General features: G+C 42.3%; 1 protein-coding gene across 1 annotated transcript in view; it reads right to left on the bottom strand.

Moving 5' to 3' along the window:
• Window positions 1-25,894, bottom strand: part of LOC109880527 (gamma-aminobutyric acid receptor subunit gamma-3) — a 313,558-nt gene that overhangs the window by 80,814 nt on the left and 206,850 nt on the right. Inside the window, 1 exon segment of the mRNA XM_074933749.1 lies at window positions 21,465-21,685. Within this exon segment, the coding sequence (XP_074789850.1) occupies window positions 21,465-21,685 (221 nt within the window).

The following is a 25,894-nucleotide window of genomic DNA, read 5'->3' on the forward strand; positions in this document are numbered from 1 at the left end:
ATTTGAGGACCAGGATGTTGACAACTGTGCCATATAGACTGCAAAATAGTTGGGAAGAGATTTTTCATGTACCGATTTCATGGTACAGGGCGTTTGAGTTGATATATAAAACAATGCTAGATTCAAGACTTCGTGCTTTTCATTTAAAATGATTATATAGAATTCTTGCCACCAACAAAATGTTGAAAATGTGGTGCATAAAATCATTGAAGCTCTGCAGATTTTGTTGTGAGTATACAGAATCAATAGACCGTTTACTTTGGTATTTCCCTCAGGTAGCCTGTTTCTGGTCTCAGGTTCAGGAATGTCTGAAAATGCATATCATTGATCTAAAATTGACCATAGAAATAGTACTGCTAGGAGATCTGGAGAGACCGGGTCAGTCAATTACTAATATACTAATACTCTTGTAAAAGTATTTATCTTCAACTCGCAATCTGTGGATTCTATTTGATTAGATAGATTGAAATTGTACGTTAAACATCACAGCATAGTTGAAAAATATGTGTTGCGTAGAAACACAAAGTGGGTGGCCAGCAGAGTAGCCTAGTGGTTAGAGCGTTGGACTAGTAACCGGAAGGTTGCAAGTTCAAACCCCCGAGCTGACAAGGTACAAATCTGTCGTTCTGTCACTGAACAGGCAGTTAACCCACTGTTCCTAGGCCGTCATTGAAAAAAAGATAGATGGGATGGGCTGTGAGGGTGTCCAGCACAGATAGATGGAATGGGCTGAGGGTGTCCAGCACAGATAGATGGAATGGGCTGAGGGTGTCCAGCAGAGATAGATGGAATGGGCTGAGGGTGTCCAGCAGAGATAGATGGGATGGGCTGAGGGTGTCCAGCAGAGATAGATGGGATGGGCTGTGAGGGTGTCCAGCAGAGATAGATGGAATGGGCTGAGGGTGTCCAGCAGAGATAGATGGGATGGGCTGAGGGTGTCCAGCAGAGATAGATGGGATGGGCTGAGGGTGTCCAGCAGAGATAGATGGGAAGGGCTGAGGGTGTCTAGCAGGGATATATGGAATGGGCTGAGGGTGGCTAGCAGGGATAGATGGGATGGGCTGAGGGTGTCCAGCCGAGATATGTGGGATGGGCTGAGGGTGTCCAGCAGAGATAGATGGGATGGGCTGTGAGGGTGTCCAGCAGAGATAGATGGGAAGGGCTGAGGGTGTCTAGCAGGGATATATGGAATGGGCTGAGGGTGGCTAGCAGGGATAGATGGGATGGGCTGAGGGTGTCCAGCAGAGATAGATGGGAGGGGCTGAGGGTGTCCAGCAGAGATAGATGGGATGAGCTGAGGGTGTCCAGAAGAGATAGATGGGATGAGCTGAGGGTGTCCAGCAGAGATATGTGGGATGGGCTGAGGGTGTCCAGCAGAGATAGATGGGATGGGCTGAGGGTGTCCAGCAGAGATAGATGGGATGGGCTGAGGGTGTCCAGCAGAGATAGATGGGATGGGCTGAGGGTGTCCAGCAGAGATAGATGGGATGGGCTGAGGGTGTCCAGCAGAGATAGATGGGATGGGCTGAGGGTGTCCAGCAGAGATAGATGGGATGGGCTGAGGGTGTCCAGCAGAGATAGATGGGATGGGCTGAGGGTGTCCAGCAGAGATAGATGGGAGGGGCTGAGGGAAGCTGAGGGTGTCCAGCAGAGATAGATGGGATGGGCTGAGGGTGTCCAGCAGAGATAGATGGGATGGGCTGAGGGTGTCCAGCAGAGATAGATGGGATGGGCTGAGGGTGTCCAGCAGAGATATGTGGGATGGGCTGAGGGTGTCCAGCAGAGATAGATGGGAGGGGCTGAGGGAAGCTGAGGGTGTCCAGCAGAGATAGATGGGAGGGGCTGAGGGAAGCTGAGGGTGTCCAGCAGAGATAGATGGGAGGGGCTGAGGGAAGCTGAGGGTGTCCAGCAGAGATAGATGGGAGGGGCTGAGGGAAGCTGAGGGTGTCCAGCAGAGATAGATGGGAGGGGCTGAGGGAAGCTGAGGGTGTCCAGCAGAGATAGATGGGAGGGGCTGAGGGAAGCTGAGGGTTGGTATGTGGGAGATAGAATGATGGTCAAAGATAAAAGTTAAAAAAATACAAGTAAAATAAAATATAATAAAAAGTACATTTGAGTGACAATGAGGGGCAGTGATTTTACAACTAATGCCGGTTTGCCTGAGGCTGATGCCGTGCAGGTGTTTGTACACATGCATATACAGTAGGCATTGCTGTTATGATTTCAGTTGTCCTTCATGTCCTTTGTTTTAAATGGATTATTTTCTGTTTTCTTCTGTCTTTTCCTTTTGTCTCTTTAGTTCAAATCTCTTGGTTGTTGGTGCATTGGGGGGTTCTGGGGGAATGGATATAATTGTATTTTTTATTTTTCTTCTGTGGGGGGGGCTGTGGTAGGGGTCTTGAATGGTTGAGGGACAGCTATTGGGGAACTGTGGGGGGGGGATCTTGGAGGGTTCGGGTTCATGTTTTTCGGTCTGGTGGTAGATCGGTCAACATGCCCTTGAGCGGGGTATTGACCATGGATGCTTCTGTGTGTCGCTCTGAATGGGAATCTGTTGGATGACTGGTATAGTTGGTAACTGGTAGTTGTTGAGCGGTTTCACTGCAAGTATATTGTATGTTTCGAATATTCAATAAATATACATTTTTTTTTATTTAAAAAAAAGGAGCTGATCATGGACTACAGGAAAAGGAGGGCCGAACACGCCCCCACATCGACGGGGCTGTAGTTGAGCGGATCGAGAGTTTTAAGCTCCTTGGTGTCCACATCACCAACAATCTTCTCAAAAAGATCAAGACAGTTGTGAAGAGGGCACGTCAACACATTTTCTCCCTCAGGAGACTAAAAAGATTTGGCATGGGTCCTCAGATCCTCAAAAAGTTCTACAGCTGCACCATCGAGAGCATGACTGGTTGCATCCCTAACTGGTATGGCAACAGCTCGGCCTCCAACCACAAGGCACTACAGATGATGGTGTGTACTGCCCACTACATCACTGGGGACAAGCTTCCTGCCATCCAGGACCACTATACCAGGCGGTGTCAGAGAAAGGCCCAAAAAATTGTCAAAGACTCCAGCCACCGTAGTCATAGACTGTTCTCTTCTTCCGCATTGCAAGCAGTACCGGAGCGCCAAGTTTAGGTCCAGAAGGCTTCTCAACAGTTTCAACCCCAAAGCCACAAGACTCCTGAACAGCTAATCAAATGGCTACCCAAACTATTTGCATTGCCCCCCCCCCTCATATTTTACGCTGCTGCTATTCTCTGTTTATTATCTATGCATGGTAGTCACTTTAACTCACCTTACAAGTACATATTACCTCAATTACCTCGACTAACCTTAAACTGCATTGTTGGTTAAGTGCTTGTAGGTATTTCACAGTAAGGTGAACATTTTCTAAGTAAACATAAAATTTGATGAAATTGAGTTCCAAATGTCAGCCTATTCCCTATGTAGTGCACTATATAGGGGATAGGGTGCAGTTTGAGATGCAACAAAGTCTGCCTGCAGTAGCCTTGAATATACACAGAGTGTAAAAAACATTACACTGCAACAAGTCATCCCCATGCCTAAACACTGCAACAAAACAACCCCATACTTAAACCCTGTTAAAACCATTGCCAAGTGTAAACACCGCAACAAATCATCCCTAAGCCTAGACACTGCAACAAATCATCCCTAAACCTAGACACTGCAACAAATCATCCCCAAGTTTAAACACCACTACAAATCATCCCTAAGCCTAGACACTGCAACAAATTATCCCCAAGTTTAAACACTGCTACAAATCATCCCTAAGCCTACACTGCAACAAATGATCCCCATGCCCAAACACTGCAACAAATTATCCCCAAGTTTAAACACTTCAACAAATCATCCCCAAGCCTAAACACTGCAACAAATCATCCCTAAACTTAAACACCGCAACAAATCATCCCCATGCCCAAACACTGCCACAAATTATCCCCAAGTTTAAACACTGCTACAAATCATCCCTAAACCTAGACACTGCAACAAATCATCTCCATGCCTAAACACTGCAACAAAACAACCCCATACTTAAACCCTGTTAAAACCATTGCCAAGTGTAAACACCGCAACAAATCATCCCTAAACTTAAACACTGCAACAAATCATCCCCAAGCCTAAACACTGCAACAAATCATCCCTAAACTTAAACACTGCAACAAATCATCCCCAAGCCTAAACACTGCAACAAATCATCCCTAAACTTAAACACTGCAACAAATCATCCCCAAGCCTAAACACTGCAACAAATCATCCCTAAACTTAAACACCGCAACAAATCATCCCCATACCTAAACACTGCAATAAATGTCCCCAAGCCAAAACTCTGCAACAAATCATCCCTAATTCCAAACACTGCAACCAATCATCCCCTAGCCGAAACTCTGCAACAAATCATCCCCAAGCCCAAACACTGCCACAAACATCCCCAAGCCCAAACATAGCAACAAATCATCCCTAATTCCAAACACTGCAACAAATCATCCCCAATTCTAAACACTGCAACTAATTATCCAGCGTATGTCCATTACATTCACATATCAAATCTAAATTCAGGCAGGCACGTCTCAGACAGACATGTCTCCAAGCAAGATTAGATGAAATGCTTGACAAATACGTCTTTGTTGAAATCCCTCCGACTTGACAGTTGAATAGATCTCTCCCCAAAAAAGGAAATAACCTGATAATAAAAACAGAGCTCTTTCTGCTGGTATTTTGGGATGAATGTAGTTATGATACAGCTACAATCTTTCATTTGTTTTTACAGCCCGCACAGCAGTCACTACCGCCACTATTGTAGATTTACCCTTTTAGGTTCTGCCCTTGAGCAAGGTGATGCCAAGGCATTCTGCAGTGGCCTATTTAGCGAGGGGAGTCAGAGTAGGGAAGGAGGGAAGCAGCTCATTGGACAAGGGGATATGTAACAGCTTGACATGGTCTGTGTGGCACCATATTATCCGTAAGCCTCATCGGTAGTGCAGGTATAGGGATGCAGTCAGGAAGTCTACCACGCTGTCTCAGTCACTCTGTGAAGCGTTTCCCTGGAACTCCAGAATAATGGTGTTGCAATGAGGCAGATCTGTGGGTGAGTCAAATCATGAACAAAGGAGTGATATTGATCATCTATATTCATGGGATTCTCTCTCATGGAGTCATATTGATCATCTACGCTGAGTGTACAAAATATTAATGAACGCCAGCTCTTTTCCATGACATAGACTGACCAGGTGAATGCAGGTGAAAACTATGATCCCTTATTGATGTCACATGTTAAGCTCGGGGCAACTTTATAGTGAGGACTGACATACTAAAGGTGAGTAATTGGATTATGATGTATTTACACTATTAATAGTTGATTCATCAGGTCAAAGACTACACTGTCTCTGCGACTCGTGAATACCACTGAGTATATACACTGAACAAAAATATCAATGCAACAATTTCAAAGACTTCACTGAGTTACAGTTCATATAAGGAAATTAGTACATTTAAATAAATTCACTAGGCCCTAATCTGCATCTGTTGGTCACAGGTACTTTAAAAAAAGGTAGGGGCGTGGATCAGAAAACCAGTCAGTATCTGGTGTCACCACCATTTGCATAATGCAGCGTAACACATCTCCTTCACGTAGAGTTGATCAGGCTGTTGATTGTGGTCTGTGGAATGTTGTTCCACTCCTCTTCAATGGCTGTGCAAAGTACTGGATATTAGCAGGAACTGGAACATGCTATCATACACATCGATACAGAGCATCCCAAACATGCTCAATGGATGGCATGTCTGGTGAGTATGCGCGCCATGGGACATTTTCAGCTTCCAGGAACAGTGTACAGATCCTTGCTACATGGGGCAGTGCATTATCATGCTGAAACATGATTTATGGCACGACAATGGGCCTCAGGATTTCCGTCATCATTCAAAATGCCATTGATAAAATGCAATTGTATTCATTGTTTATAGCTTATGCCTGCCCATAACATAACCCCACCAGCCAGCCACCATCGGGCACTCTGTTCACAATGTTGACATCAGCAAACCGCTCGCCCACACGACACCATACACGCAGTCTGCCATCTGCCCGGTACAGTTGAAATGGGGATTCATCAGTGAAGAGCACACTACTCCAGCATGCCAGTGGCCATTGAAGGTAAACGTTTGCCCACTGAAATCGGTTATGATGCCAAACTGCAGTCAGGTCAAGACCCTGGTGAGGTCGACACCAGGGCATTATTTCCGTGAATTTTTTTTTATTGTCCCCAACACATGGTTACTGTAGAGCACCTAGCTTGTTACGGTAGAGCACCTAGCTTGTTACGGTAGAGCACCCAGCTTGTTACTGTAGAGCACCCAGCTTGTTACTGTAGAGCACCTAGCTTGTTACGGTAGAGCACCTAGCTTGTTACTGTAGAGCACCCAGCTTGTTACTGTAGAGCACCTAGCTTGTTACTGTAGAGCACCCAGCTTGTTACTGTAGAGCACCTAGCTTGTTACTGTAGAGCACCCAGCTTGTTACTGTAGAGCACCCAGCTTGTTACTGTAGAGCACCTAGCTTGTTACTGTAGATCACCTAGCTTGTTACTGTAGAGCACCTAGCTTGTTACTGTAGAGCACCTAGCTTGTTACTGTAGAGCACCTAGCTTGTTACTGTAGAGCACCTAGCTTGTTACGGTAGAGCACCTAGCTTGTTACGGTAGAGCACCTAGCTTGTTACGGTAGAGCACCTAGCTTGTTACTGTAGAGCACTCATTTTGTTATGGTAGAGCACCCAGCTTGTTACTGTAGAGCACCCAGCTTGTTACTGTAGAGCACCAAGCTTGTTACTGTAGAGCACCCAGCGTGTTACTGTAGAGCACCTAGCTTGTTACGGTAGAGCACCCAGCTTGTTACTGTAGAGCACCTAGCTTGTTACTGTAGAGCATCCAAGCTTGTTACTGTAGAGCACCCAGCTTGTTACTGTAGAGCACCAAGCTTGTTACTGTAGAGCACCCAGCTTGTTACTGTAGAGCACCAAGCTTGTTACTGTAGAGCACCTAGCTTGTTACTGTAGAGCACTCATTTTGTTATGGTAGAGCACCCAGCTTGTTACTGTAGAGCACCTAGCTTGTTACGGTAGAGCACCTAGCTTGTTACTGTAGAGCACCAACTTGTTATGGTAGAGCACCCAGCTTGTTACTGTAGAGCACCTAGCTTGTTACTGTAGAGCATCCAAGCTTGTTACTGTAGAGCACCCAGCTTGTTACTGTAGAGCACTCATTTTGTTACTGTAGAGCACCCAGCTTTTTACTGTAGAGCACTCATTTTGTTATGGTAGAGCACCCAGCTTGTTACTGTAGAGCACCCAGCTTGTTACTGTAGAGCACCTAGCTTGTTACGGTAGAGCACCTAGCTTGTTACGGTAGAGCACCTAGCTTGTTACTGTAGAGCACTCATTTTGTTATGGTAGAGCACCCAGCTTGTTACTGTAGAGCACCTAGCTTGTTACGGTAGAGCACCAACTTGTTATGGTAGAGCACCCAGCTTGTTACTGTAGAGCACCTAGCTTGTTACTGTAGAGCATCCAAGCTTGTTACTGTAGAGCACCTCGCTTGTTACGGTAGAGCACCCAGCCTGTTACTGTAGAGCACTCATTTTGTTACTGTAGAGCACTCAGCTTGTTACTGTAGAGCACTCATTTTGTTATGGTAGAGCACCCAGCTTGTTACTGTAGAGCACCCAGCTTGTTACTGTAGAGCACCCAGCTTGTTACTGTAGAGTACCCAGCTTGTTACTGTAGAGCACTCATTTTGTTACGGTAGAGCACCCAGCTTGTTACTGTAGAGCACCCAGCTTCTTAGTGTAGAGCACTCATTTTGTTACGGTAGAGCACCCAGCTTGTTACTGTAGAGCACCCAGCTTGTTACTGTAGAGTACCCAGCTTGTTACTGTAGAGCACTCATTTTGTTACGGTAGAGCACCCAGCTTGTTACTGTAGAGCACCCAGCTTCTTAGTGTAGAGCACTCATTTTGTTACGGTAGAGCACCCAGCTTGTTACTGTAGAGCACTCATTTGTTACTGTAGAGCACCCAGATTGTTACTGTAGAGCACCCAGCTTGATACTGTAGAGCACTCATTTTGTTACGGTAGAGCACTAGCTTGTTACAATAGAGCACTTAGCTTGTTACGGTAGAGCACCTAGTTTGTTACAGTAGAGCATGCATGCATCCCAAATGGCACCCTACACACTTTTTGGTTTCAGGTTGACTCCAACCAAAAAGGATCTCCTTGGAACCAAAAAGGTTTCTTCAAAAGGTTCTCCTATGGGGACAGCCGAAGGACCCATATTAGCACCTTTTTTTCAAAGAGTGTATATAGTGCACTAGAGTGGCTTGCAAAAGTATTCATCCGCCTGGGTGTTTTTCCTATTTTTTTTCCTATTTTGTTGCATTACAACCTCAAGGAAAGCGTTATGTCTGGCGCAAACCCAACACCTCTCATCACCCCGAGAACAACATCCCCACATTGAAGCATGGTGGTGGCAGCATCATGCTGTGGGGATGTTTTTTCATTGGCATGGACTGGGAAACTGGTCAGAATTGATGGCGCCAAATACAGGGAAATTCTTGAGGGAAACCTAAACAGGAAACCTGTTTCAGTCTTCCAGAGATTTGAGACTGGGACAGAGGTTCACCTTCCAGCAGGACAATGACCCTAAGCATACTGCTAAAGCAACACTCGAGTGGTTTAAGGGGAAACATTTAAATGTCTTGGAATGGCCTAGTCAAAGCCCAGACCTCAATCCAATTGAGAATCTGTGGTATGACTTAAAGATTGCTGTTCACCAGCGGAACCCATCCAACTTGAAGGAGCTGGAGCAGTTTTGCCTTGAAGAATGGGCAAAAATCCCAGAGGCTAGATCTGCCAAGCTTCAAGAGACATACCCCAAGAGATTTACAGCTGTAATTGCGGCAAAAGCTCTACAAAGTATTGAGTTTGGGGGAGTGAATAGTTATGCAAGCTCAAGTTTCTCGTTTTTTTTTCACAATAAAAAATATTTTAAGTTTAGAAATCTGTTCCAAAGTATTAACAAGCATAATATAGACACTCACAGGCCAGTTTATTAGGTACACACATCTAGTACCGGGTCAGACCCCGCTTTGCCTACAGAACAGCCTGAATTCTTCGGGGCGTGGATTCTACGAGTCGGAAACGTTCCACAGGGACGTTGGTCCATTCTGATGAGATGGCATCACGCAGTTGCTGCAGATTGGACGGCGGTACATTACCGCCACCAGCGTTGACACCAGGTAAGATGTGGTCGTTTGCTGGAATTGCCCAGGAATCAACGAATTGTGCGTTCCAAGATGTCGTTCTAACCATCCACTCAAGACAAAATCGGACCGCGGCTGAATCTAGTTGATGATCCCTATTGTAAAGTATAAGAATTTATGTAGAGAAATGTCCGGGGCAGAAACTTCACACACCACCTCTAAGGTAATTGGACAAGTTTGCTTCAATAGTTGCGTACAGTATGCTGCTGTGTCAATGAGGGACTCCTATGTAGATGAATATTGTCAATGAGGGACTCCTATGTAGATGAATATTGTCAATGAGGGAATCCTATGTAGATGAATATTGTCAATGAGGGAATCCTATGTAGATGAATATTGTCAATGAGGGAATCCTATGTATATGAATATTGCCAGAGGGAATCCTATGTATATGAATATTGCCAGAGGGAATCCTATGTAGATTAATATTGCCAGAGGGACTTGTGCTTAAAATATATAAAGCTTATTTGAACTTGTTGATTCTGAACTATTCTTAAAACCAATAAAACAATATTTAAAATGAAATAAAATGTAAATATGATTTCAGGTTTTTACATGTTCTTTGCATCTTGGAATGTGTTTAATGGAGAACTCAATAGTTTGAAACATGATTAACAGGCATAGTCAATTTGAACAAGATGGCTACAATGTCAAAAGGATATTGAGATTACGAATTTATAATGAAGAAAAAAAAAACGAATTCTCAATCATTTTCAGTCGTGTGGAAAGCAGCAAGCATTGTTTTTCCTAATTTCAAGATAAGACGCACTTAAACCCTATTAAAATAGGATATTATATCAACAGTATTTATTCACTTAAACCCTATTAAAATAGGATATTATACCAACAGTATTTATGACAGATTATTATAGCTGGATGACGTTCAAAAAAGCCATTGAAAGTAAAAACATCATCAATCAAACCAGTTAACCACTATGTAATCGATTGCAGTCAATGCATTTCAATTGATTAGCTTGATCATGAAACATATTATTCAAATAATCAAAGTCTTAATGAAAGCTTGTCCGCAACTGTAACGATGTACCCTGAGAGTCAGGAAGCAAGTTCAGGGAGTGAATACATTTAATTTAATTAATAAATGAACAAAACAAGAAACACAAACACCGATATGACACGAATAGATACAGAAACCATGGCGACTGGGGAGGAAACCAAAGGGAGGGACATATAAAGGGAATTAATGAGGTGATGGAGTCCAGGTTGAGTGTCATGATGAGCCTAACGCTGGTGACAGGTGTGCGCCCTAACAAGCAGCCTGGTGACCTAACAAGCAGCCTGGTGACATAGGGACCGGAGAAGGAGCACACGTGACAATAACTAATAAAAACACCTAAAAATGTCCCACGCATGAGCAACACTGCTTTTACACAAATCTACTCAGAGCACTCTCGTCTGAGTGTGCCAGAGAGCAGAATAACTAACAAATGTAGACATTCTCAACATGTTGAATATGGCCGAGGTCAGTAAAAACCTAAAAATATCATTCAATTGTTGCCAGCAGTAACATGAAAACAGCTTAACCAGTTCTGCTAGGGCGAGTAAAATGGCCAGAGTGGGCTGTTCTCTCATGTGTCTGCAAGCTAGCCAACAGTAGCCAGTTAGTTTAGGAGCTTGACTGCTGTTGTTAGGTCAGAAAGCTCTGATAAACTCCTCGGCCGTAGCATCCAATGTGCGCTCTCAACGTTCTGAATTTACGAATGGACAATCTGACAACGCTCTGTTTACGACCACCCAGCGTGCACTCTGGCACTCCAGATTGCATTTACGAATACACCTGTAGTATAAACCAGCATTTAGTCTTCAAATCTTTGGTTGTTTTAGTCCATGGCCTCACATGTGAATCCTTAAAGAGATGGGTGAGGCTAAGGCTTAAGAGGGTGTGAACGATGCGGAATAGGTGTAGACAAAGATGAACTCTCCAGTAGGTTCCAAAACATTCAAGGGCCATTTTCTCAAAAGTGTGGTTACAAGTTTATCAACTTTCAAAGCATAATTACTTTCCCATTGTTCCTCAACTGTAGTGTATGATATGCAAATTTCAAGCTCTGAGTCTCTACCTTTATTCAATGTAAAAATCACAATTTTAAATGTTGCACCATGAGACCATTTTGAGATGGTCGGTCACAATTGGTCTGCCTGTGTAAAAGCAGCCTAAGAGTTTAATTAAACAGAGTCTCGGCAATATGATGTTGCCATGGGCAGCAGGATTAAATTAACCGTAGATATTGCAGATGAGCCCCATTTGTTTTACATCAGATAGCATGTTCATCCGTCTCGTATCTTGCAAAGGGTAATGGGATTGATCAAAAGTAGACTGATTACAATGGGCTGCCGTGACATTAGAAAATATTACCTAGGGGACATGGTCTACTGAACCCTATTTCTGCCTCAGAACTATCTGAATTAATCTAAGATAAAACAATACATAAATATTTTTTGGTGAGGAAGTCTTAGACACTCCATTTTACGTCTAGCTAAGTGCTTCAGTGAGCATTATTTCTGAAGTTTGACTATGGGCGCGAAAGCTAACATACATTTTGTCCAAAGCTGAGCCAGTCACTGAAATCATATTTGACTGAAAAGATGCTGCTTACTAACAAGCTAGAAGAAAAAGAAACACACACCTATTTAGGTGAGGTGCTGGCTAGCGGAGCACACAACTTGAAACTTGAAAATAAAAGAGAGCTGCACACTCTTTAGGAGCTCAGATGCAAAAATGTAATTACCAACGTTTCATCAGGGTATAATGAAGACAGCTGTCGAAACGTTGGTAATTAAATGTTTGCATCTGAGCTCCTACTAACAAGCTACCTACTTAGTACTGTACACAATGTTAAATCTTCCAACAAAAACTAGCTAGCAAGTTACTGTAGATTGTAGTGCTAATGTTAACATTATGAGTTTTCATGAAGCAGCTGTTGCTCTGCCACAAGTTATTTCAGTAGCCTCCTGAGTCAGCTGCTGTGCTCAGGAGGAACACGTTTATCGACGGACTGATTCGTGATAAGTCATTTCCTCTTAATTCTGCATGTCTACAACTAGTTTAACACTAGAACTGCCATAGGCCAACGTTTCCATTGTCTACAACTAGTTTAACACTAGAACTGCCATAGGCCAACGTTTCCATTGTCTACAACTAGTTTAACACTAGAACTGCCATAGGCCAACGTTTCCATTGTCTACAACTAGTTTAACACTAGAACTGCCATAGGCCAACGTTTCCATTGTCTACAACTAGTTTAACACTAGAACTGCCATAGGCCAACGTTTCCATTGTCTACAACTAGTTTAACACTAGAACTGCCATAGGCCAACGTTTCCATTGTCTACAACTAGTTTAACACTAGAACTGCCATAGGCCAACGTTTCCATTGTCTACAACTAGTTTAACACTAGAACTGCCATAGGCCAACGTTTCCATTGTCTACAACTAGTTTAACACTAGAACTGCCATAGGCCAACGTTTCCATTGTCTACAACTAGTTTAACACTAGAACTGCCATAGGCCAACGTTTCCATTGTCTACAACTAGTTTAACACTAGAACTGCCATAGGCCAACGTTTCCATTGTCTACAACTAGTTTAACACTAGAACTGCCATAGGCCAACGTTTCCATTGTCTACAACTAGTTTAACACTAGAACTGCCATAGGCCAACGTTTCCATTGTCTACAACTAGTTTAACACTAGAACTGCCATAGGCCAACGTTTCCATTGTCTACAACTAGTTTAACACTAGAACTGCCATAGGCCAACGTTTCCATTGTCTACAACTAGTTTAACACTAGAACTGCCATAGGCCAACGTTTCCATTGTCTACAACTAGTTTAACACTAGAACTGCCATAGGCCAACGTTTCCATTGTCTACAACTAGTTTAACACTAGAACTGCCATAGGCCAACGTTTCCATTGTCTACAACTAGTTTAACACTAGAACTGCCATAGGCCAACGTTTCCATTGTCTACAACTAGTTTAACACTAGAACTGCCATAGGCCAACGTTTCCATTGTCTACAACTAGTTTAACACTAGAACTGCCATAGGCCAACGTTTCCATTGTCTACAACTAGTTTAACACTAGAACTGCCATAGGCCAACGTTTCCATTGTCTACAACTAGTTTAACACTAGAACTGCCATAGGCCAACGTTTCCATTGTCTACAACTAGTTTAACACTAGAACTGCCATAGGCCAACGTTTCCATTGTCTACAACTAGTTTAACACTAGAACTGCCATAGGCCAACGTTTCCATTGTCTACAACTAGTTTAACACTAGAACTGCCATAGGCCAACGTTTCCATTGTCTACAACTAGTTTAACACTAGAACTGCCATAGGCCAACGTTTCCATTGTCTACAACTAGTTTAACACTAGAACTGCCATAGGCCAACGTTTCCATTGTCTACAACTAGTTTAACACTAGAACTGCCATAGGCCAACGTTTCCATTGTCTACAACTAGTTTAACACTAGAACTGCCATAGGCCAACGTTTCCATTGTCTACAACTAGTTTAACACTAGAACTGCCATAGGCCAACGTTTCCATTGTCTACAACTAGTTTAACACTAGAACTGCCATAGGCCAACGTTTCCATTGTCTACAACTAGTTTAACACTAGAACTGCCATAGGCCAACGTTTCCATTGTCTACAACTAGTTTAACACTAGAACTGCCATAGGCCAACGTTTCCATTGTCTACAACTAGTTTAACACTAGAACTGCCATAGGCCAACGTTTCCATTGTCTACAACTAGTTTAACACTAGAACTGCCATAGGCCAACGTTTCCATTGTCTACAACTAGTTTAACACTAGAACTGCCATAGGCCAACGTTTCCATTGTCTACAACTAGTTTAACACTAGAACTGCCATAGGCCAACGTTTCCATTGTCTACAACTAGTTTAACACTAGAACTGCCATAGGCCAACGTTTCCATTGTCTACAACTAGTTTAACACTAGAACTGCCATAGGCCAACGTTTCCATTGTCTACAACTAGTTTAACACTAGAACTGCCATAGGCCAACGTTTCCATTGTCTACAACTAGTTAACACTAGAACTGCCATAGGCCAACGTTTCCATTGTCTACAACTAGTTTAACACTAGAACTGCCATAGGCCAACGTTTCCATTGTCTACAACTAGTTTAACACTAGAACTGCCATAGGCCAACGTTTCCATTGTCTACAACTAGTTTAACACTAGAACTGCCATAGGCCAACGTTTCCATTGTCTACAACTAGTTTAACACTAGAACTGCCATAGGCCAACGTTTCCATTGTCTACAACTAGTTTAACACTAGAACTGCCATAGGCCAACGTTTCCATTGTCTACAACTAGTTTAACACTAGAACTGCCATAGGCCAACGTTTCCATTTTGGAAATGTAAAAAAAATGTCCACAAAAAAAAAGCAATGTCCTGCCGTCTTCCCTGACTTTTCCGAAAATGTTAATTTGTCAGATTAAAAAAAAAACACAGAAAGGTACTTAGAGACATTTTACCATTTGTATTCTCAATTTAACCAAGACAATTAGCCAGGCGCTAATGAGTCTCTATCTTATCACTGAAGGAATGACGAATGGATGAATGGGCGATATTTGTGCACCTTACTTCACAACTGAATATAAATGAGGCCTAACTGAATGATAAGGAGGGTGAAGAGGTTGATTTCATTATTTTTTTAAAGACAATAGTGTAATGATGTTTGTGTTATGCGTATTTATCAGCACATGTTTATAGCAAATCATTTGACCACACGCTTTGCGGGTTGATAATGTATAATTTTATTTTCTTTAGAATAATGCAAAACATGCTATGTGTTGCAGCAGGCCTTTAGAATAATGCAAAACATGCTATGTGTTGCAGCAGGCCTTTAGAATAATGCAAAACATGCTATGTGTTGCAGCAGGCCTTTAGAATAATGCAAAACATGCTATGTGTTGCAGCAGGCCTTTAGAATAATGCAAAACATGCTATGTGTTGCAGCAGGCCTTTAGAATAATGCAAAACATGTTATTGATTAGCAAAACCAACGATGCCAGTCAAGCCTGCCCATCGAAACTACATCTAAACATAATAAATGTTAGCCTATAGATTAAATTGACAAATAGTCTGATGATGAGTATTATCACTTGTCAAATTATACATGAAGAGATGAGCGCAGCTCGGAATTGACAGGTGCAGGGAAAGGAGTCTCAATTGATCAAATCCTCCTTCAGTCACATGCAGGTAAAACATTTAGTCAAATAACTCTCAAAATTCAAGAGCTGCAGCTCTACTTTCAAATGTCACTTTTTTTTCAAGAATATCTGCCCTGACGATACGTTCAGCACATGACCACTCACTGGCAGCATTGCTCTGGCTACTAAGCAGACTAGTAACATTAGAAGTGGAAAATTTGCTATTCGCAGAGGAGTGACGCTCTCTGGCGTGAGATAATGGATGAGCCCAGTCAAGATGATGCGTATCTGTGGAAGTCGGACTGATACTGCTGTTTACTTTGTGAATTGCTAAATCTACCTTTTAAGTTGATTGAGTAATTTTCTTTCCTCGAGAACCAGTTGAGAATAGGTTCCCTAAAGGGTCTCTGACTGTGCTATGTAGTAATCTGTTTGTTTAAAGCCATAATGCACTGAGGCTACCTGACCTGGCCTGTTGGGATTGTGCTATATTGCTCTTTAATGGGTCTGTCACTGAGACTGAGCACAAACCAGACTGGGAAACAGAGTGGCACCAAGTCTACGTCCCAAATGGCACTCTGTTCCCTACTGTTGACCAGAGACCATAGTGAACTAGGTAATAGGAGTTCCATTTGGAACACATCCCCAGCCTTAAATTCACAGCTGGTTGGTTCAGACAGAGCCATGGGTAGGCTTTTATAACCCTGCCCGGGGGATGGAGAATACAGGTATGTGATGGTACTAGAAAAAACATGATGTTGAAGTTGTTCATATTCAGTAATGGCTTTTATCAAAGCCAGAGAACAGAGAAATCCGTCAAACGTTGTGGAAGCCAGACCTTCTAGAACCTTCCATTCGTTCCAGTGGTTGGGGTTTACTAAGGCCCCTTGGTACTTCCCTGTGGGACACTGGCTTCTGGTTAATGATGTGACAGCTGTGGCATTTCACTTGCTAGGATGCTTCCCAAATGGCAGTAGTGCTCTATATAAGGAGTAGGCTGCCAATTGGCACGCAGACATAGTGTTCATAACCACACAACCAACTTGACAAATATCGACACCTAAACAAACACTCAAATGGAAAAATAAAGTCAGACATGTATAGCTGCAAGCAGCAATGCCGGGTTTCAGCTGTCGGCCCACTGTGCCACAATCAGGATAAATTGGACACATTGCCCGAGGACAAGTTACTTCTGTACTGTTTACCACGCTTACCAAATATCAGACCTCAAAATCAAACTGATCATGCAATATAATATGCTTTTGATGCATTTTGGACCCTTTTTAATGATGTTGACTACTTTTAAAACATCTTCTTTTCCAGAACCGAGACTCTAGATGGAACATTTTGGGCCAATGAGCTTGTATTGTTTTTTTTTGGTACTGTCCAGCAGCACCACCATACAGCCAAACTGAACCATACTTTACAGGTTAGACTCATTTCCATCACTCTCAATAAAGGTATAAACATGAGCCTATTATAGCGCCACTGTCAATGTGTATGTGCTTGCGAATGTTGAGTCTTCAGCGTTTTGTTACAACGTGAATATCCGTGACTGATTTATATTAATTGATTTGCCAGACCACGCCCACTAGAAGGCTTATTGGTCCATGTTGTTTTAGGTATTATTCTGGAAAATGTTCATGGCGGCCTTTATGGGTCCTTCAGGAAAATGTGTTATTTGTGATGAGAGGGACCTATATGGGCTATACAGACATGCCTGGTGCCCAAATTGATGATGTACTGTATTGACTACACTATCAGGCCAGTAAGGAGAGGTTGGTAACTAGATATTGACTACACTATCAGACCAGTAAACAGAGAGAGGTAGCTAGATATTGACTACACTATCAGGCCAGTAAGGTAGGAGAGGTAACTAGATATTGACTACAGTGGAGTCACTACACTATCAGGCCAGTAAGGAGAGGTTGGTAACTAGATATTGACTACACTATCAGGCCAGTAAGGAGAGGTTGGTAACTAGATATTGACTACACTATCAGGCCAGTAAACAGAGGGAGGTAACTAGATATTGACTAGACTATCAGGCCAGTAAGGAGAGAGAGGTAACTAGATATTGACTACACTATCAGGCCAGTAAGGAGAGGGAGGTAACTAGATATTGACTACACTATCAGGCCAGTAAGGTAGGAGAGGTAACTAGATATTGACTACACTATCAGGCCAGTAAGGAGAGAGAGGTAACTAGATATTGACTACACTATCAGGCCAGTAAGGAGAGAGAGGTAACTAGATATTGACTACACTATCAGGCCAGTAAGGAGAGAGAGGTAGCTAGATATTGACTACACTATCAGGCCAGTAAGGTAGGAGAGGTAACTAGATATTGACTACACTATCAGGCCAATAAGGAGAGGGAGGTAACTAGATATTGACTACACTATCAGGCCAGTAAACAGAGGGATGTAACTAGATATTGACTACACTATCAGGCCAGTAAGGAGAGGGAGGTAATTAGATATTGACTACACTATCAGGCCAGTAAGGAGAGGGAGGTAACTAGATATTGACTACACTATCAGGCCAGTAAGGTAGGAGAGGTAACTAGATATTGACTACAGTGGAGTCACTACACTATCAGGCCAGTAAGGAGAGGGAGGTAACTAGATATTGACTACACTATCAGGCCAGTAAGGTAGGAGAGGTAACTAGATATTGACTACAGTGGAGTCACTACACTATCAGGCCAGTAAGGAGAGGGAGGTAACTAGATATTGACTACACTATCAGGCCAGTAAGGTAGGAGAGGTAACTAGATATTGACTACACTATCAGGCCAGTAAGGAGAGAGAGGTAACTAGATATTGACTACACTATCAGGCCAGTAAGGAGAGAGAGGTAGCTAGATATTGACTACACTATCAGGCCAGTAAGGTAGGAGAGGTAACTAGATATTGACTACACTATCAGGCCAGTAAGGAGAGAGAGGTAACTAGATATTGACTACACTATCAGGCCAGTAAACAGAGGGAGGTAACTAGATATTGACTACACTATCAGGCCAGTAAGGAGAGGGAGGTAATTAGATATTGACTACACTATCAGGCCAGTAAGGAGAGGGAGGTAACTAGATATTGACTACACTATCAGGCCAGTAAACAGAGGGATGTAACTAGATATTGACTACACTATCAGGCCAGTAAGGAGAGGGAGGTAATTAGATATTGACTACACTATCAGGCCAGTAAACAGAGGGAGGTAACTAGATATTGACTACACTATCAGGCCAGTAAGGAGAGGGAGGTAACTAGATATTGACTACACTATCAGGCCAGTAAGGTAGGAGAGGTAACTAGATATTGACTACAGTGGAGTCACTACACTATCAGGCCAGTAAGGAGAGGGAGGTAACTAGATATTGCCCTACACTATCAGGCCAGTAAGGTAGGAGAGGTAACTAGATATTGACTACAGTGGAGTCACTACACTATCAGGCCAGTAAGGTAGGAGAGGTAACTAGATATTGACTACATTATCAGGCCAGTAAGGAGAGAGAGGTAACTAGATATTGACTACATTATCAGGCCAGTAAACAGAGGGAGGTAACTAGATATTGACTACACTATCAGGCCAGTAAACAGAGAGAGGTAACTAGATATTGACTACACTATCAGGCCAGTAAGGTAGGAGAGGTAACTAGATATTGACTACACTATCAGGCCAGTAAGGAGAGAGAGGTAACTAGATATTGACTACACTATCAGGCCAGTAAGGTAGGAGAGGTAACTAGATATTGACTACAGTGGAGTCACTACACTATCAGGCCAGTAAGGTAGGAGAGGTAACTAGATATTGACTACACTATCAGGCCAGTAAACAGGGGGAGGTAACTAGATATTGACTACACTATCAGGCCAGTAAGGAGAGGGAGGTAACTAGATATTGACTACACTATCAGGCCAGTAAGGAGAGGGAGGTAACTAGATATTGACTACACTATCAGGCCAGTAAACAGAGGGAGGTAACTAGATATTGACTACACTATCAGGCCAGTAAGGAGAGGGAGGTAACTAGATATTGACTACACTATCAGGCCAGTAAGGTAGGAGAGGTAACTAGATATTGACTACACTATCAGGCCAGTAAACAGAGGGAGGTAACTAGATATTGACTACACTATCAGGCCAGTAAGGTCGGAGAGGTAACTAGATATTGACTACAGTGGAGTCACTACACTATCAGGCCAGTAAGGAGAGGGAGGTAACTAGATATTGACTACACTATCAGGCCAGTAAGGAGAGAGAGGTAACTAGATATTGACTACACTATCAGACCAGTAAGGTAGGAGAGGTAACTAGATATTGACTACACTATCAGGCCAGTAAGGATAGGGAGGTAACTAGATATTGACTACACTATCAGGCCAGTAAACAGAGGGAGGTAACTAGATATTGACTACACTATCAGGCCAGTAAGGAGAGAGAGGTAGCTAGATATTGACTACATTATCAGGCCAGTAAGGTAGGAGAGGTAACTAGATATTGACTACACTATCAGGCCAGTAAACAGAGAGAGGTAGCTAGATATTGACTACACTATCAGGCCAGTAAGGTAGGAGAGGTAACTAGATATTGACTACACTATCAGGCCAGTAAACAGAGAGAGGTAACTAGATATTGACTACATTATCAGGCCAGTAAACAGAGAGAGGTAACTAGATATTGACTACATTATCAGGCCAGTAAGGTAGGAGAGGTAACTAGATATTGACTACACTATCAGGCCAGTAAACAGAGAGAGGTAACTAGATATTGACTACACTATCAGGCCAGTAAGGAGAGGGAGGTAACTAGATATTGACTACACTATCAGGCCAGTAAGGGTAGGGAGGTAACTAGATATTGACTACACTATCAGGCCAGTAAACAGAGAGAGGTAACTAGATATTGACTACACTATCAGACCAGTAAACAGGGGGAGGTAACTAGATATTGACTACACTATCAGGCCAGTAAGGAGAGAGAGGTAACTAGATATTTACTACACTATCAGGCCAGTAAGGAGAGGGAGGTAACTAGATATTGACTACACTATCAGGCCAGTAAGGAGAGGGAGGTAACTAGATATTGACTACACTATCAGGCCAGTAAACAGGGGGAGGTAACTAGATATTGACTACACTATCAGGCCAGTAAGGTAGGAGAGGTAACTAGATATTGACTACACTATCAGGCCAGTAAACAGGGGGAGGTAACTAGATATTGACTACACTATCAGGCCAGTAAGGAGAGGGAGGTAACTAGATATTGACTACACTATCAGGCCAGTAAACAGGGGGAGGTAACTAGATATTGACTACATTATCAGGCCAGTAAGGTAAGAGAGGTAACTAGATATTGACTACACTATCAGTCCAGTAAACAGGGGGAGGTAACTAGATATTGACTACAGTATCAGGCCAGTAAACAGGGTGAGGTAACTAGATAGTGTAGCTAATATGTACAACTACATCAAGTCCTAATGACAATCACATTCCTCTGTAACATGTGAGTCAACCAAACCTTTAAACCCATCCAAGGAAACCAGATCCTGGAGTTTCCTATTGGTCTGGAGAGAATTCCAAGACCACGGAGCTGAGTAACTAAAAGATCTGTTATGATTTTAGGAACCGTTAAAAGTAAGTAGGAGCGAGCCAGTAACTGGTATTTATTTTCTGACCTTATCAAAGCAGACCAGAGACCATAGATCATAGCATATCAATGTTTACGCCTCTTAACCACATACTGAATAAGAGTGGGGCCCTGATCCTAGATCAGCAATCCTACTCTGAGACTCTTCATGAAAACCACAGCAGACTCGCCACATTTCAAACACCAAAACAATATGCAAATGAGGCACTAAACCAACAACAAGCAAACAAACAAACAAACAAACAAAACCAAATGTTTTCTCTTATGTTAACCTTAGCGTGTAGAGTATCTTCCCGTCGTTCCATATTCTGAGCAGCTGATTGGGTGTTGTAATCCAATGGGAGTCAGCGTTCTTGGAGTTCCTGAAGATGGTGTCGGGGAGCCAGATGAGTCCCACCATGTTGCTGTTCAGGGTCAGGATATTCATGGTGCTGTTGTAGCTCAACCGGCTGTCTGTCCACGTCTGGGCAAAGATGATGTCGATCTGGTATTCCTGAAACGAAAACAAACAAAGGAAATCATCAGATCAGATATGAACGTTTAGTAGAGTTTAGATATGATGTCTATGATAATACATATATCAGATCAGATATGAACGCCAAACCAGAGTTTAGATATGATGTCTATGATATCATACATCCTGATGAGAATAAAAAGAAACCCAGCAAGCTCAACAAGACAGAGGAGTTTATCAAAGGGAACAGCTTCACCTATTGGCATGTATATTGATTTCCTGTCTGGCACGCTGGAAAAGAACACAGCAGTTATGAAGAGTTCTAGAAGACAAAGTTTCTCTTCTGTCTTGGCTTTTCCATTACTTTATTAAATTAGGGTAGAAGGAGGCTGGCTGGGGAGGGGAAGGGAGAAGGAGGCTGACTGGGGAGGGGAAGGGAGAAGGAGGCTGGCTGGTGAGGGGTGGGGAGAAGGAGGCTGGCTGGGGAGGGGAGGGTAGAAGGAGGCTGACTAGGGAGGGGAGAAGGAGGCTGGCTGGTGAGGGGTGGGGAGAAGGAGGCTGGCTGGGGAGGGGAGGGTAGAAGGAGGCTGACTAGGGAGGGGAGAAGGAGGCTCTCTGGGGAGGGGAGGGTAGAAGGAGGCTGACTGGGGAGGGGAGGGTAGAAGGAGGCTGGCTGGGGAGGGGACAAGGAGGGTGACTGTGGAGGGGAGGGGAGAAGGAGGCTGGCTGGTGAGGGGTGGGGAGAAGGAGGCTGGCTGGGGAGGGGAGGGTAGAAGGAGGCTGACTAGGGAGGGGAGAAGGAGGCTGGCTGGGGAGGGGAGGGTAGAAGGAGGCTGACTAGGGAGGGTAGAAGGAGGCTGACTAGGGAGTGGAGAAGGAGGCTGGCTGGGGAGGGGATCTCATAGAAATAATGAAAACCTTCTACTGACTGCCAGGACCTCGTAAAAAAACTCCTTAAACAGTCTACTGACAGCCAGGACCTCCTAAAAACCTCCTTAAATATTCTACTGACTGCCAGGACCTCCTAAAAACCTCCTTAAACCTTCTGACTGCCAGGACCTCCTTTGGCCAGTCTAACAGTAAGACACTGAGGACAGCCTGAGGCAGCATTAACAGGGGAACACAGCATAATGAAACATAATCAGAGATGACCTGAAAAGTAAACCACACTTTTTCAGAATAGAAGAGTTACAGTGATTTCCACCAATGATAACATAATATTTACATTACTTTCTGGTCCAGGACCCTGTGGAATACAATCGTATGATCCTTGTTTACCACTATATGGTGAAATACCCAGGTGACTCAGCTCACAGGCATGCAGACAACCCTAACAGGTATGCAGACAATCAGATCAGCTTTTAGTAGCTGTAACCCAGATTATGTGGCTGAGTGCTCCGATGAGAGGAGAGCAGAGGAGAGGAGGTATTTGGTATTTTAATAGGATCCCTGTTAGCTGTTGCAACAGCTACTCTTCCTGGGGTCTACACAGAATACAGAACACAGAACACAAAACACAAAACACAAAACACAAAACACAGAACACAGAACACAGAACACAGAACACGAAACATGACATAATACAGAACATTAATAGACAAGAGCAGCCCAAGGACAGAACTACATATGTATATATATATATTTTTTTTTTACAAAAGCCACACCTAGCTTACATATCAATACATACACACAAACTATGTAGGTCAAATAGGGGAGAGGCGTTGTGAGGTGTTGCTTTATCTGGTTTTTGAAACCAGGTTTGCTGTTCACTGGAACGGAGTTCCATGCAATAATGTCTGTTGCTGTACATTTCCTTGAATTTGTTCTGGACCTGGGGACTGTGAAAAGACCCCTGGTGGCATGTCTGGCGGGGTCAGTGTGTGTGTCAGCTCTGTGTGTAAGTTGACTATGCAAACAATTAATGTTTTTTATAAAAAAATAAGTCAGTCTCTCCTCAACTCTTAACCAAGAGAGACTGGCATGCATAGTATTTATATCAGACCTCTGATTACAATGAAGAGCAGAACATGCCAGTGTGAACAGACAACACAGTGTTACACATGGAGTAAACAATTAACAAGTCAATAACACAGTAGAAAAAAAAGAGTGTCTATATACATTGTGTGCAAAAGGCATGAGGAGGTAGGCGAATAATTACAGTTTGCAGATTAACACTGGAGTGATAAATGATCAGATGGTCATGTACAGGTAGAGATACTGGTGTGCAAAAGAGCAGAAAAGTAAATAAATATAAACAGTATGGGGATGAGGTAGGTCAAATTGGGTGGGCTATTTACCGATAGACTATGTACAGCTGCAGCGATCGGTTAGCTGCTCAGATAGCAGATGTTTGAAGTTGGTGAGGGAGATAAAAGTCTCCAACTTCAGCGATTTTTGCAATTCGTTCCAGTCACAGGCAGCAGAGAACTGGAAGGAAAGGCGGCCAAATGAGGTGTTGACTTTAGGGATGATCAGTGAGACACACCTGCTGGAGCGCGTGTTACGGGTGGGTGTTGCCATCGTGACCAGTGAACTGAGATAAGGCGGAGCTTTACCTAGCATGGACTTGTAGATGACCTGGAGCCAGTGGGTCTGGCCTTGAATATGTAGCGAGGGCCAGCCGACTAGAGCATACAGGTCGCAGTGGTGGGTGGTATAAGGTGCTTTAGTGACGAAACGGATGGCACTGTGATAGACTGCATCCAGTTTGCTGAGTAGAGTGTTGGAAGCCATTTTGTAGATGACATCGCCGAAGTCGAGGATCGGTAGGATAGTCAGTTTTACTAGGGTAAGCTTGGCGGCGTGAGTGAAGGAGGCTTTGTTGCGGAATAGAAAGCCGACTCTTGATTGGATTTTCGATTGGAGATGTTTGATATGAGTCTGGAAGGAGAGTTTGCAGTCTAGCCAGACACCTAGGTACTTATAGACATCCACATATTCTAGGTCGGAACCATCCAGGGTGGTGATGCTAGTCGGGCATGCGGGTGCAGGCAGCGACCGGTTGAAAAGCATGCATTTGGTTTTACTAGCGTTTAAGAGCAGTTGGAGGCCACGGAAGGAGTGTTGTATACATCATATCATATCATATCATATCATATACATCATACCATATCATATACATCATAACATATCATATACATCATATCATATTATATCATATACATCATAGCATATACATCATATCATATACATCATAGCATATACATCATATCATATCATATATATCATATCATATCATATACATCATATCATATACATCATATCATATTATATCATATACATCATATCATATCATATACATCATATCATATCATATCATATCATAGCATATCATATACATCATATCATATCATATACATCATATTATAGCATATACATCATATCATATATATCATATCATATCATATACATCATATCATATATATCATATCATATCATATCATATCCATCATATCATATCATATCCATCATATCATATATATCATATCATATCATATACATCATATCATATATATCATATCATATCATATCATATCCATCATATCATATATATCATATCATATCATATACATCATATCATATATATCATATCATATCATATCATATCCATCATATCATATCATATCCATCATATCATATATATCATATCATATCATATACATCATATCATATATATCATATCATATCATATCCATCATATCATATATATCATATACATCATATCATATATATCATATCATATCATATCATATCCATCATATCATATATATCATATCATATCATATACATCATATCATATATATCATATCATATCATATACATCATATCATATATATCATATCATATCATATACATCATATCATATCATATACATCATATCATATCATATATATCATATCATATCATATACATCATATCATATATATACATCATATCATATACATCATATCATATCATATACATCATATCATATCATATACATCATATCATGTCATATACATCATATCATATCATATTATATCATATACATCATATCATATATATCATATCATATCATATCATATCATATACATCATATCATATCATATCATATACATCATATCATATCATATACATCATATCATATCATATCATATACATCATATCATATCATATCATATACATCATATCATATCATATACATCATATCATATCATATTATATACATCATATCATATCATATCATATCATATACATCATACCATATCA

The sequence above is a fragment of the Oncorhynchus kisutch genome, linkage group LG13, assembly GCF_002021735.2.
Source record: "Oncorhynchus kisutch isolate 150728-3 linkage group LG13, Okis_V2, whole genome shotgun sequence".
In the NCBI taxonomy this organism is placed as follows: domain Eukaryota; kingdom Metazoa; phylum Chordata; class Actinopteri; order Salmoniformes; family Salmonidae; genus Oncorhynchus; species Oncorhynchus kisutch.